The sequence below is a fragment of the Oncorhynchus gorbuscha genome, linkage group LG02 (genome assembly GCF_021184085.1).
Source record: "Oncorhynchus gorbuscha isolate QuinsamMale2020 ecotype Even-year linkage group LG02, OgorEven_v1.0, whole genome shotgun sequence".
NCBI classification, from domain to species: domain Eukaryota; kingdom Metazoa; phylum Chordata; class Actinopteri; order Salmoniformes; family Salmonidae; genus Oncorhynchus; species Oncorhynchus gorbuscha.
The window spans coordinates 57497267-57512563 of record NC_060174.1 but is presented as its reverse complement, the minus strand read 5'-3'; the positions used below and the strand labels follow the sequence as shown (position 1 = coordinate 57512563).

Below are 15297 nucleotides of genomic sequence, written 5' to 3'. Positions count from 1 at the left end.
GTCTGGTTTTTTCATATAACCACAGTCTTGCCCTTACAAAACGGAGCTAGACTCTTCCCATTTTATTTTTATTTTTATTTCACCTTTATTTAACCAGGTAGACTGGTTGAGAACAAGTTCTCATTTACACTGCGACCCGGCCAAGATAAAGCACAGCAGTTCGACACATAAAACAACACAGAGTTACACGTGGAATAAACAAACATCGGGTCATTAATACAGTAGAAAAAATAAAAGTCTATATACAGTGAGTGAAAATTAGGTTAGATAATGGAGGTAAAGACAATAAAAAAAGGCCATGGTGGCAAAGTAATTACAATATAGCAATTAAACACTGGAATGGTAGATGTGCAGAATATGAATGTGCAAGTAGAGATACTGGGGTGCAAAGGAGCAAGATAAATAAATAAATACAGTTTGGGGGTATTTGGAAGGGCTGTTTATAGATGGGCTATGTACAGGTGCAGTGATCTGTGAGCTGCTCTGACAGCTGGTGCTTAAAGCTAGTGAGGGAGATAAGAGTCTCCAGCTTCAGTGATTTTTGCAGTTCGTTCCAGTCATTGGCAGCAGAGAACTGGAATGAGAGGTGGCGAAAGGAGCAATTGGCTTTGGGGGTGACCAGTGAGATATACCTGCTGGAGCACCTGCTACGGGTGGGTGCTGCTATGGTGACCAGTGAGCTGAGATAAGGCTGGGCTTTACCTAGCAGAGACTTGTAGATGACCTGGAACCAGTGGGTTTGGCGACGAGTATGAAGTGATGGTCAGCCAACGAGCGGGTACTATTCGCAGTGATGGGTAATATATGGGGCTTTGGTGACAAAACGGATGGCACTGTGATAGACTGTATCCTATCGGTACGCAAATGCTCCTCCTCCGCCATTCTCTTGTTGCTGATGCCATCATATGCTGACAGCTAGCGGTGAGACACAAACTTCTGTGTGTCTCACCGCTGGCTGTCTGTTTATTTTGCCCATCGTAATCTTATGAGATATGGCTTTTTCTTTGCAACTCTGCCTAGAAGGCCAGCATCTCGGAGTCGCCTCTTCACTGTTGATGTTGAGACTGGTGTTTTGCAGGTACTATTTAATGAAGCTGCCAGTTAAGGACATGTGAGGCGTCTGTTTCTCAAACGAGACTCTAAGGTATTTGTTCTCTTGCTTAGGTTTGCACCGGGGCCTCCTACTCCTCTTTCTGTTTTGGTTAGAGAGAGTTTACGCTGTTCTGTGAAGGGAGTAGTACACAGCGTTGTACAAGATCTTCAGTTTCTTGGCAATTTCTCACATGGAATAGCCTTCATTTCTCAGAACAAGAATAAACTGATGAGTTTCAGAAGAGAGTACTTTGTTTCTGGTCATTTTGAGCCTGTAATCGAACCCACAAATCCCGATGCTCCAGATACTCAACTCGTCTAAAGAAGGACAGTTTTATTGCTTCTTTAATCAGAACAACAGTTTATAGCTCTGCTAACATAATTCCAAAAGGATTTTCTAATGATCAATTAGCCTTTTAAAGTAATAAACTTGGATTAGCTAACACAATGTGTCATTGGAACACAGGAGCGATGGTTGCTGATAATGGGCCTCTGTACGCCTATGTAGATATTCCATTTTGAAAAATCTGCCGTTTCCAGCTACAATAGTTATTTACAACATTAACAATGTCTTCGCTGTATTTCTGATCAATTTTATGTTATTTTATTGAACAAAAAAATGTGCTTTTGAACAGTAATGTATATAGTTAGTTTTGTGGGAGCCCTCTGCCCAGACAAACTCAGACTGGTTGGGGGCTGTGCACCCGTGGCCCCGCGGGGGTCCTCCCTGACCCATCCATTGACCCCTAGCCCACCCTCGTTAGCCTCAGGTCACTCCGCAGGACACTGTCTGTTGGCACTGGCATGCTGTCAGTCGACATCGGCCGGCTGACTGTCGACATTGGCTGGCTGTTGTTTGACAATAGCCATAGGGGGATCTCAGCCCCTATTGAAAGAGGGTGCCAGCACAAAATCTAATATTTGGAAAGCCCAAGGACTGCAATAGCAGGAGTGGGAATGGGAGAATCCAATGCCCATTTTATTCAGACCATCCCATCACCCGCCCACCACTCATTCTGGTTAGTGCTGTGGCAATATTGAGGGAAAGCTGCTGAACGCTTTATGTGTGTGTGACTGTGTGCTGTGCATATGCATGTATTTGAACCGTTCTTGTTGTATTACAAGGGATGAAACAAATGAAGTATAACATTGCAGGTAGAGAAAATCACTCTAATCCCATAGGTCCTGTGGAGGGAAGTGGGAGGGAGATAGATAGTTACATCCCACTGGACTTCTCTCTCTTATCCTAGATGTATTGCATATGAATGATCTTCTTAAAGTGCACCTTCACCTATAAATGCCATCCAGAATAGTTGTCATGTTAAAAAATTAAAAAATATTGAATATGTTTTTTATTATTATTATTTTTAAATAAATAAACTGTTAATTCACTGTTGTAGTTTCTTTTCATAAAAAATACAAAAAGGAAATAAATTAGCTTTTCTTTGGAGAACTGCCTGGAATAAGCTATGTCTGCTTAAACAACAAGGCCTTGTATGGCATTCACATCCGCAAAGGTACAAAGTAACTATTGAACTTTGTTGTATCTATTTAGTTCACATTGATTCACTATTCTAGCTGCCTGATTTGTCAGTGACAAAATTAAGATTACACAATTGGTAATTATGCATTTGCAAATTTTATTTAAAAGTGTTTATGTGGAGAAAGTGTCAACACTGTCAGTACCGCCCTGTTCGCGGTGTAGAAGACTGGTTTTAAATGTTGGTGTGCTTTGTGTTATGTTATTTTCCATATGAAAAGTCTTTAAAATAATATAAAAAAAACTAATACAATTTTTCTGACAGTCTGACCAAACATACATAAAGCATACAATAGCTGGCACAAGGATTTAGATTTCATCAGAATGAGTGAAATCTAAATAATATGCCATTAATATGATGACTTATAGTTAATCAAATATTAGACAAATTCAATAAAATAGGAATTATTTTCAGAGGCAATATAGTAGCACATACACTCTGTTAAACACATTTGGCAACAAAAAAGGGAAATGATCCTTTACAAATTTTCATATTGTCTTTATAAAGTTTCCTTTATAGATCCAGAGACAGTCAGGTAGTATAAACTCTCATTTAGCTAGTCTGGCTAAAATTCTATAATACAAATACAGCGCTTAGGGGCTCTATTCAATCTGTGTCGCTGAAGCGTTAGAAATGTAAAAGTAATTTCAGACTAAGCCGACATGTTTACCATGAATGTAGTCTCCGCTAATGCAGGAACATTGCCTTTACATTTCAATCACCCTGTAATGCTGAACTTCTGCGATACGGATTGAATAGAGCCCTTAAACTGACTATTATAATAAACAGAGTGAGTAAAAACACATCCCTTTAAGTATCGTATGTAAAACCTTTCTTCCTTTATGATCTTTACTGGTCTGAGACCCAGGGCTACCTCTGGAAAGCTACAGGTAACTGCCAAAATAAAGGAGACGCCAACATAAAGAGTCTTAATAGGGCATTGGGTCACCACGAGCCGCCAGAACAGCTTTAATGCACCTTGGCATATATTCTACAAGTGTCTAGAACTCTATTGGAGGGATGCAACACCATTCTTCCACGAGAAATTCCATCACTTGGTGTTTTGTTGATGGTGGTGGAAAACGCTGTCTCAGGCGCCGATCCAGAATCTCCCATAAGTGTTCAATTGGGTTGAGATCTGGTGACTGAGATATATATATACATTTTAGTCATTGAGCAGACGGTCTTATCCAGAGCGACTTACACACACACACACACAGCCTCTAAACCCCATATGCTTCTTTATTTTTCCCCCCAATTTCATGGTATCCAATTGGTAGTTACAGTCTTGTCCCATCGCTGCAACTCCCGTACGGACTCGGAGAGGCGAAAGTCGAGAGCTGTGCATCCTCCAAAACACGACCCCGCCAAGTCGCACTGCATGCGCCCAGCCCACCACAGGAGTTGCTAGAGAGACAAGGGACAAGGACATCCCGGCCAGCCCAACCCTCCCCTAACCCAGACAACGCTGAACCATGACGCTGGGTCATCCGGTCGCAGCCGGCTGCGACACAGCCTGGAATCGAACCAGGATCTGTAGTGACACACCTAGTGCCTTAGACTGCTGTGCCCCTCGGAAGGCAGTGCTCCTTTCAGAGCCCTCTTTCAAAGTCACTGAGATCTCCTATTCTAGCCAACATAGCAAAATAATCGGCAACCAGGCATTTTTATACTGTACAAGACCCTAAGCATGATGGGATGTTAATTGCTTAATTATCACAAATTTCTCAAGTGTTTCCTTTAATTTATGCAGTTACCTGTATATTGGATAACTTTGCATCCAATCCATGTGAGTCCTATCCATGTGAGTTACAGAAATCTATACGTCTGAAAGGTACAGGGGTGGCAGGTAGGCCTAGTGGTTGGAGCGTTGGACTAGTAACCGAAAGGCTGCAAGATCGAATCCCCAAGCTGACAAAGTACAAATCTGTCGTTCTTCCCCTGAACAAGGCAGTTAACCCACTGTTCCTAGCCAGTCATTGAAAAAATAATTTGTTCTTATTAACTGACTTGCACAGTTAAATAAAGGCCAAATAAACAAGGACTCAAAGAACAGCAGTAGTGGAGTGCAGCGCTGCAGACAGAAATCTGGGAGCAGCAAGCCCATGGTCTCTCTCTCTCCTGGGTCATGTTCATTAGGCACCAAACGGAAGAAGGAGGACTGAAACATAGAGGAACTACTAGGACTTGTCCAAAAATAAACTAACATTTTTGTTTTCTGTTGCAAATGGTTTAAAAATGTTTTTCCATTACATGCCCTAACAAACACAACCCGGTTGGAAGGTCTGTCACCCGGAGAGCTCAGTCCCTCAGGTCATGAACTGTGTGTATCCCTCCGCCCCGGTTACTATGACGTCCATCCAGATCCTCATGGCCTCTGGAGATGGGGCCACCATAAAGTAGAGCCGGTCGTGAGTCTTCACACAGAAGGTCAGCGACGGGTTGGGGCTCTGGAGAGAGAGAAAGGGAGAGGGAGAGGGGAAGGAAAATAAAATAAAGTATTATAAAGGTGAAAAATACTTTGTGGAAAAGAGTATATTGTGAACACTCACAGTCACTCTGTAAAAATAAATTGCACCATCAATTCAACGTTATTTGACAGTGTGTTAATTATCACAAAATTACTAAGAATATAATTGGTAACTTGTCTTTGAATATTAATAAATTTAGTTGACAAATAAGTTCATTACTGCAGCTCTCTCTTTGTCGAGAGCTCTTACACACACTCTTCTGTGATTTGAAAATTCACATATATCTCCAGTAAATAACAAGAGCATTCTTTGCATTCTTTGCAAAAATTCCACATTCTTGTTAATTACCTTTAAAGTATTTATAATCAATTTCAAACCAAATATTAATATTGCAATAAAACAAAACAAAATCTGTACATTAACTAGTAAAAAAGTGATCAGACATTCAAAATACATTCAGAACTATCTCAGAAAGATGACTGAAGAATGTAATGACAATGTATTGAGTATTGAGCTGTAGCGGATAGAGTGAAGGGTTCTGTACCTTAGTGGCACTGCGCAGGTGATCGTAGTATACTTCCTCTATAGCCTGAAAGTAGATCAGTCCTTTCAGCTTGGACTCATGCTTATCTGAGAGAATAAGAGAAAAAAAACAGTGTTTTAAGTTGTCTCAGAGGAGAGAAGGGAGAATCACAGTATTTCATAGTCTTATACTGATGCAATAACAGGCCTTTCGGTTTCAGTATGAACTCAGACAAAATAACACTGAATTTAATTGTGTCAAGCTTTCTTGCTGCTTCAAGGCAAAAACAAACATAAGAAATCGTGAAATGAAGATATTGTAGCCGGCTACTTTGTGAATCTACCCTATTTTTCATTGTACTGTATTGAATTGGAATTCAACAAGAATTTCTAAATGTTCTGTTTTTGATTTTCCTACATACTCAATGGTCAAGTGCAGTCCAAAATATAAACTGCAAATGAATTAATAAATATACTTAAAATAAGTCTTAGGATGGATGTGGAACTGTCTAAAAATGCCCTTAATAAAGATAACTGAGTTTAATAGAGCCAAACTGATATTGGAGTTAATAATTAATTCTCCCTCCTGTGTGGCAAAATACGGATTTTTATATACAGTACCAGTCAAAAGTTTACACACACTTACTCTTTATTTGGACTATTTTCTACATTGTAGAATAATAGTGAAGACATCAAAACTATGAAATAACATATATCGAATCATGTAGTAACCAAAAAAAATTTAACCTCTTGAACCTCTTTTTACGTTTGGAAAAATAACGTTCCCAAAGTAAACTACCTATTTCTCAGGACCAGATGATAGAATATGCATGAATTTGACAGATTAGGATAGAAAGCACTCTAAAGTTTCCAAAACTGTCAAAATATTGTCTGTGAGTATAACAGAACTGATATTGCAGGCGAAACCCTGAGAAAAATCTAACGAGGAAGTGGCTTCTAATTTTGAAAACTCCATGTTCCATAGCCTCCCATTGCTCCATTTAAAGGGATATCAACCAGATTCCTTTTCCTAACGCTTGGTCAAGGTGTCAACAGTCTTCAAACATAGTTTCAGGATTTTATTTTTGAAAAATGAGCCAGAGAGATAACATCGCGTCAGGTGGTCACATGAGTTTTGCTCGCGCAACAGAGTTCGGACAGCCATTTCCTTTCCCTCTCCTACTGAACAAGATTATATATTTTAAACAACCTGAGGATTGATTATAAAAAACGTTTGCCATGTTTCTGTGGACATTACGGATATTATTTGGAATTTTCGTCTGCGTTGTCATGACCGCTCTTTCCTGTGGATTTCTGAACATAACGCGACAAACAAATGGAGGTATTTTGGATGTAAAAATAATCTTTATGGAACAAAATGATTTTTTTTGTGTAACTGGGAGTCTCGTGAGTGAAAACATCCGAAGATCATCAAAGGTAAACGATTAATTTGATTGCTTTTCTGATTTTCGTGACCAAGCTACCTGATGCTAAGTGTACTTAATGTTTTGTCATGCGATCGATAAATGTACACAAACGCTTGGATTGCTTTCGCTGTAAAGCATAATTTCAAAATCTGAGACGACAGGGGGATTAACAAAAGGCTAAACTGTGTTTTGATATTTGTTTTGATATTTCATGAATATCAATATTTTTTGTAATATTATTTGACTGTATATTATATTTTTTGACTAATATTATTTGACAGTGGTTGCTGATGACAATTGTACTGCTTAACTTCTTTGATATAGGGGGCACTCTTTTAATTTATGGATAAAAAAACGTTCCCATTTTAAACAAGCTATTTTGTCACGAAAAGATGCTTGACAATGCATATAATTGACAGCTTTGGAATGAAAACACTGATGTTTCCAAAACTGCAAAGATATTGTCTGTGAGTGCCACAGAACTAATGCTACAGGCAAAACCAAGATGAAACTTCAAACAGGAAGTGAGCCAGATTTTTGAGGCGCTGTGTTCCAGTGTCTCCTTATATGGCTGTGAATGCGCCAGGAACGAGCCTACACTTTCTGTCGTTTCCCCAAGGTGTCTGCAGCATTGAGACATATTTGTAGGCATATCATTGGAAGATTGACCATGAGAGACTACATTTACCAGGTGTCCGCCTGGTGTCCTCCGTCGAAATTGGTGCGTAATCTCCAGCTGCATGTATTTTCCCATTTGATTCAGAGGAGAAACAGAACTGCCACGAATGACTTATCATCGAATAGATATGTGATTCTAAACAACGTTTACCATGATTCTGTCGATATTACTGAGTTAATTTGGAAAAAGGTTCGGCGTTTTGATGACTGAATTTTCGGGGGGTTTTCTCAGTCAAACGTGATGAACAAAACGGAGCAATTTCTCCTACACAAATAATCTTTTTGGAAAAACTGAACATTTGCTATCTAACTGAGAGTCTCCTCATTGAAAACATCCAAAGTTCTTCAAAGGTAAATTATTTTATTTGAATGCTTTCTTGTTTTTGTGAAAATGTTGCCTGCTGAATGCTAGGCTTAATGCTATGCTAGCTATCAATACTCTTACACAGATGCTTGTTTTGCTATGGTTGAAAAGAATATTTTGAAAATCTGAGATGACAGTGTTGTTAACGAAAGGCTAAGCTTGAGAGCCAATATATTTATTTCATTTCATTTGCGAATTCATGAATAGTTAACGTTGCGTTATGGTAATGAGCTTGAGGCTATAATTACTATCCCGGATACAGGATTGCTCGTCGCAACAGGTTAAGGGATGGGTAGCGTCAAGAAGTTAAACAAATCAAAATATAATTTCATATAATCAAAGTAGCCACCCTTTGCTTTGATGACCGCCTTGTACACTCTTGGCATTCTCTCAACCAGCTTCACCTGGAATACTTTTCCAACATTCTTGAAGGGGTTCCCACATATGCTGAGCACTTGTTGGCTGCGTTTCCTTCACTCTGCGGTCCAAATCATCCCAAACCATCTCAATTGGGTTGAGGCCGGGTGATTGTGGAAGCCAGGTCATTTGATGCAGCACTCCATCACTCTCCTTCTTGGTCAAATAGCCCCTACACAACCTGGAGGTGTGTGGGGTCATTGTCCTGTTGAAAAACAAATGATAGTCCCACTAAGTGCAAACAAGATGGGATGGCGTATAACTGCAAAATGCTGTGGTAGCCATGCTGGTTAAGTGTGCCTTGAATTCTAAATAAATCACTGAGAGTGTCAGCAAAGCAACCCACACCATCACACCCTCCTCCATGCTTCCCGGTTGGAATCACACATGCGGAGATCATCCATTCACCTACTCTGCCTCTCACAAAGACACAGCGGTTGGAACCAAAAATCTCAAATTTGGACTCAAATGAAACCAAAGGACAGATTTCCACTGGTCTAATGTCCATCGCTCGTGTTTCTTGGTCCAAGCAAGTCTCCTCTTCTTATTGGTGCCTTTTAGTGGTTGTTACTTTGCAGCAAGTCTATTATGAAGGCCTGATTCACACATTCTCCTCTGAACAGTTGATGTTGAGATGTGTCTGTTACTTGAACTCTGTGAAGCATTTATTTGGGCTGCAATTTCTGAGGCTGGTAACTCTAATGAACTTATCCTCTGCAGCAGAGATAACTGGGTCTTCCTTTCCTGTGGCAGTCCTCATGAGAGACAGTTTCTTCATAGTGCTTGATGTTTTTTGCGACTGCACTTGAAGAAACTTTCAAAGTTCTTGAAAATATCAGGATTAACTGACCTTCATGTCTTAAAGTAATGATGGACTGTTTCCTTATTTGAGCTGTTCTTGCCACAATATGGACTTGGTCTTTTACCAAAAAGGGCTATCTTCTGTGTACCACCCCTACCTTGTCACAACACACCTGATTGGCTCAAATGCATTAAGAAGTAAAGAAATTCCACAAATTAACTTTTAACAAGGCACACCTCATGTAGCTGATTGAGATCATTCTAAAAGTGTGCAAAGCTGTCCTCAATGCAAAGGGTGGCTACTTTGAAGAATCTCAAATATATACTGTATATATTTGTTTAAAACTTTTTTGGTTAATACATGATTCCATGTGTGTTATTTCATAGTTTTAATGCCTTCACTATTATTCTACAATGTAGAAAATAGTAAAAATAAAGAAAAACCCTTGAATTAGTAGGTGTGTCCAAACTTTTGACCGGGACTGTGTGTGTGTGTATATATATATATATATATATATATATATATATATATATATATATATATATATATATATATATATATATATATATATATATATTTATTTATTTATTTATTTATTTATTTATTTATTTATTTATTTATTTATTTATTTATTTATTTATTTATTTATTTATCCATATTCAGCCAGCGAGGCACTTTAGTGTACATGGAAAACAAAGAAAGCAGACCAATAGCTGACAACAATTAAAAACCAAATCCTTTGAAACCCATCCCACTTTCTCTCTTTCACCATCTTGCCTTTTTTGATTAGCCAAATCTGCTTCGTAATGAGATAAATGTTTTTGAAGATGTTGTGAGTTTGGTTCTGTTAGTCACGACCAAGCCAGCCAGGAGCTAGCCTAGCCTCTTTGCCTCCCTTAGAAATGCACAGCACCAGAAAGTATTGCAGCTTATTTCATCACCATCATCATCGTCAGGAGTGAGGGGGTGAAAAGGCTAGGCGGAAGTGATCCGAGAGAGGGAGAAAGAGAGAGAGGAGTGGAGATTCGGAGAATAGGGCAGAAGTGGGCAAACCACACCATATATATAATAGGGTGCCATATCTTATCTTCAGGGCTACATAACAGAAATCTGTCATTAACCCACTAATAGAGTGGTTAGGCCATTGCCTCTTTCCTATGTGGTTCATAGAAATAAATGTTGTGATTACTAATTAAGGAATGGCTTCCTTCCTCACCAGCATAGTAGGAGAAGTTCCTCTTGAGGCGGTCGAAGACAAACCAGCGTTTCTTCCACGACTTGATCTTGCCACCCATCTTGACCAGGTGTCCCTTGCACATCTTCTCTGAGAGGATGACGTAGGGACAGGTATCTACGTTGTGACCCGATGACTCCACGTGCGAACGCAAGTCAAATTCCTCCTTCCTGATGGGTAGGTAGCGTGTCATGGGGCGGGCCTGGGAAGAGGACAGACAGGGAGGTGAAGAACATTACTTTATTATCATAGAGACACTTACATGTGTCTGTTTCCTTAATCCAAACCCCCCCAGACACACTAACACACACTCCACAAAGAGGCTTCACCATAAAATTAGAATGACTAGTATGGATATTCCGTTCAAAGAAATGGTTTGTGATGGGTGGACCGACGGCCATGTTGAGTGTGCCCATGAGTATTCTATTTCAACTGTAGTGGTCTGAGGCTCGGCTATGTCCCTTTTAGTAATTCTATTTTTATGTCTATCCCCGTGTGAATGAAAGTTCCATCCATATACTGCACTTGCTGAGGCAGCAGTGTAGTGGGGAGACTTAATATGTATGATAATATAAGTATTACTTAACTAGGCACACCAGGTGCACCTTCATCAGCCCAGAGGATGTTTGTTTAGTTTCATTGTTCATGGCAGAAAATATAGACAATTAAATCCAATCAACTAAAAGCACTCGTGATATATATCATACCTTAGAGTGAACCCTCTCTCTCTCTCTTGCACTCTCTCCCTTCTCTCCCTCTGTCTTTTTCTCTCTCTTCTTCCTTCAAACTCTCCATTCCCCTCCCTCTCTTTTTGTTTTCTCTCTTCACTCACCGTTTGATCTTCCCACCCTCACTCCCCATTTCTTGTCTTTCATTCTCTCCACCCCCCTCTTTCTCCATCCTCCCTCCCCCCATCCTGTCCTCCTCTCCTGCTGCGTTGTTACACTAACCTGAGAGAAGTGCTTCTCTCTCATCTTCACCTCCTCCTCCACCAGTCTCTGCCTGTGGGTCGTCTCGTCCTGCAACCTCCTCTCGGCCTCCTCGCGCCTCCTCCGCTCCTCCTCCAACATCTGCCTCCGCGCCTGCACCTCCCTCTCCTGGGGACGGGCGGGAGGAAAGGAGAGGAGAACAGATGGAGAGAAGAATGGAGGAAGGGAGAGTGGAGTAATAGAGATGAGAGAGACAGGAAGTATAGACATGTTAGTAGAGTGCAGGACGTAAACAATAACAAGGTGAATGGTAGGGTCAGGGGAAATAAGGGTTAATGATTGAGAGTGAGACACATAGAAGAGAATAAGGGTGTTGAGACAACTAAAATTCAGTTGCACTGTAGTAGAAAGAATCTCCATTTGCCATAATTATCTGTAGGTTATATGCTCCATTGGTGTTGGTGGGAGACATGTTGTTTGTACACACTCTGCTCTCCACCAGCCTGGCTTTCTCCTCCTGAGCCTCCTTCAACATCTTCTCCATCTCCTCGATCCTCAGGGCCTCAAGCCCACTGCCACTACATGGAGAAAGAGAGATGTTATGTTACTACTACACAGGGAGGGGGGGGGGGGGTGAATCTCAAATTAGATGTTTACTACAGTACTGCACTGGGAATGAGAAGTAAATAAAAACATGACTCCAAATCCAACATTCTACAAACAACAAAGCTCCAAAGCAGAACCAGTTACCAGAGTAGCACTCCTCTGTGAATAACATTCAAGAAGCTTTTGTACAACACTATGGAACTGCTATTATATCTGCCTCAGTTATATATGAAACAGTTTCTACTGTAGTATCTTCCCCCGGGGGAACTCCATAAACAACTCAAACAGGTGAGGTTCTCCTTGTCTACCGCTTGAGTGGGTTGGCATAGCAACAAGCTAGAGTGAAACTTGTTGTCAAGGGAACAGACGTGTAACAAAACATGTTGTCAAGGGGAACAAAAGTGAACACAGTGACCCCTCATCGTCAGGGACACAGAGAGGGCAGATTTGAGTGTTCCCATGGAAACAGACTGAGTTGCCGTGGTATCCCCGTCTCTCCCCTTCTCGTCTCTCACCTTTCTGGAGAACAGGCAGAGTTGTTGCCAGTGGAGACGGAGGTCTCGACGCTGTCAGAGCTCTCCAGGCTGAGGGTGTCGTACTGCGGGTCCCCTGAGGGGGGTGTCTGGTGGTGCAGGATGGAGTGGTGGACCATGGGAGAAGGGCCTGTGGGAGGAGGTGAAAACAGGACAGTGAAATGGTTATCTAATGTCTGCAGCGCAAGCACCACCCAGTGGTACTGAGATGTCATAGCAGGCCATTGTTTAGACCTGACAGAGGCCAGGATATTTGTAAAAATGTCAACAGTGAAGAGGCTACTCTAGGATGCTGGCCTTCAAGGCAGAGTTCCTCTGTCCAGTGTTTGTGTTCTTCTGCCCATCTTAATATTTTATTTTTATTGGCCAGTCTCTTTGCAACTCTGCCTAGAAGGCCAGCATCCTGTGGGCTTGAGTCGCCTCTTTACTGTTGACGTTGAGACTGTTGTTTTGCGGGAACTATTTAATGAAGCTGCCAGTTGAGGAATTGTGAGGTGTCTGTTTCTCAAACTAGACACTATAATGTACTTAATGTCCTCTTGCTCAGTTGTGCACCGGGGCTTCCCACTCCTCGTTCTATTCTGATTAGAGAGAGTTTGCGCTGTTCTGTGAAGGGAGTAGTACACAGCATTGTACGTGAACTTCAGTTTCTAGGCAGTTCCTCACATGGAATAGCCTTCATTTCTCAGAACAAGTATAAACTGATGAACCCACAAATGCTGATGCTCCAGATACTCAACTAGTCTAAAGAAGGACAGTTTTATTGCTTCTTTAATCAGAACAATAGTTTTCAGCTCTGCTAACATAATTCCAAAAGGGTTTTCTAATGATCAATTACCCTTTTAAAATAATAAACTTGGATTAGCTAACACAACATGCCATTGTAACAGAGGATTGATGGATGCTGATAATGGGCCTCTGTACGCCTATGTAGATATTCCATAACAAATCAGCCGTTTCCGGCTACAGTAGTTATTTACAACATTAACAATGTCTACACTGTATTTCTGATCAATTTGATGTTATTTTAATGGACAAAAATTTGCTCTTCTTTCAAAAACAAGGACATTTCTAAGTGAACACTATCTTTTGAACGGTAGTGTATAGAAAATAATTTAAAAAATAAATAACATATAATAGTAAAAACATTACATTTCACAACACATTAAGTGTGTGCCCTCAGACCACAACTCGATTACCACAAATCTACAACACAAAATCCATGTGGACGTGTTTGTATAATGCATATGTTATCGTGTGTGCATGTGTGTGTCTGTGACTGTCTCTTCACAGTCCCCGTTAATTCCATAAGGTATATTTTTACTTGTTGAAAAAAATATATATTATTCTACTGCTTACATCAATTACCTGATGTGGAATAGAGTTCCATGTAGTCTTGGCTCTATGTAGTACTGTGCACCTCCCATAGTCTGTTCTGGACTTGGGGACTGTGAATAGATCTTTGGTGGCATGTCTTGTGGGGTAGGCATGGGTGTCTGAGCTGTGTGCTAGTGGTTTAAACAGAGAGCTTGGTGCATTCAACATGTCAATACTTCTCACAGATACAAGTAGTGATAAAGTCACTCTCTCCTCTACTTTGAGCCAGGAGAGATTGACAATTGTCATTTTCCTAAATGCCTCTTTGTGGCACCTGACCACATGACTGGACAGTAAGTCCAGGTGCGACAAAACTACGGCGTGTAGGACCTGCCTTGTTGATAGCATTGTTAAGAAGGCAGAGCAGTCCTTTATTATGGACAAACTTGTCCACATCTTAGCTACAGTTGCATCAATATGTTTTGACCATGACAATGTACAATCCATGGTTACACTCAACTTGCAAAATGTCCACATTATTAATTACACGTTTTAGTTGAGGTTTAGGGTTTAGTGAATGATTTGTCCCAAATACTATGATTTTCAGTTTTTTTTATATATTTAAGACTAACTTATTTCTAGCCACCCATTCTGAAACTGACTGCAGCTCTTTGTTAAGTGTTGCAGTGATTTCACTTGCTGTGGTAACTGATGTGTATTGTGTTGAATCAGATGGAGTACAATAAATAATCTGCTTCTTTTTCAGATTTGCAACAGTGCATTAAGCTATTACTTTGCTTCATTTTAACTAAGGTCTGGAACATTGTCAAGAGCACCTACACATGCCAAGCATCTGGGCAACTCTGAAATAACTATCTGTAAAGTACATATTAACAGCAGCATCAGCTGAGAAAGCATGAAATACTCAGACAGATATTTAGCAGAGGAACTATTTACATCTATATCATTCTTCTATCTACAGTGCATTGGATGCAGCATTTAGCTAGAATGCTAACACTCAATGATATACAGTGCATTCGGAATGTATTCAGACCCCTTGACTTTTTCTACATTTTGTTACGTTATAGCCTTATTCTAAAATGTATTAAATTGTTGTTTTTCCTCATCAATCGACACACAATACCACGTACTGACAAAGCAAAATGTGCCTTTTACTGAGGTGTGGCTTCCGTCTGGCCACTCTACCATAAATGCCTGATTGGTGGAGTGCTGCAGAGATGGGAGAACCTTCCAGAAGGACAATAATCTCCACAGAGGAACTCTGGAGCTCTGTCAGAGTGATCATCAGGTTCTTGGTCACCTCCCTGACCAAGGGTCTTCTCCCCGATTGTTCAGTTTGGCCG

The 15297-nt window shown here is 40.5% G+C and overlaps 1 protein-coding gene across 14 annotated transcripts in view; it reads right to left on the bottom strand.

Annotated features, from left to right (window-relative positions):
• Positions 1-2715: 2715 nt before the first annotated feature.
• phldb1a (pleckstrin homology-like domain, family B, member 1a) overlaps positions 2716-15297 on the bottom strand; it is a 99844-nt gene continuing 87262 nt past the window's right edge. For 13 of the 14 annotated variants that reach the window (XM_046314224.1, XM_046314275.1, XM_046314303.1 and 10 more), the window contains 6 exons: positions 12599-12746; positions 11902-12055; positions 11499-11645; positions 10531-10750; positions 5649-5734; positions 2716-5083 (listed from right to left, as the gene is read on the bottom strand). In XM_046314224.1, coding sequence (XP_046170180.1) covers positions 4943-5083; positions 5649-5734; positions 10531-10750; positions 11499-11645; positions 11902-12055; positions 12599-12746 — 896 coding nt within the window. In that variant the 3' untranslated portion in view covers positions 2716-4942. The remainder of the gene's footprint in view (positions 5084-5648; positions 5735-10530; positions 10751-11498; positions 11646-11901; positions 12056-12598; positions 12747-15297) is intronic. The other variant, XM_046314242.1, reaches the window with a different exon arrangement.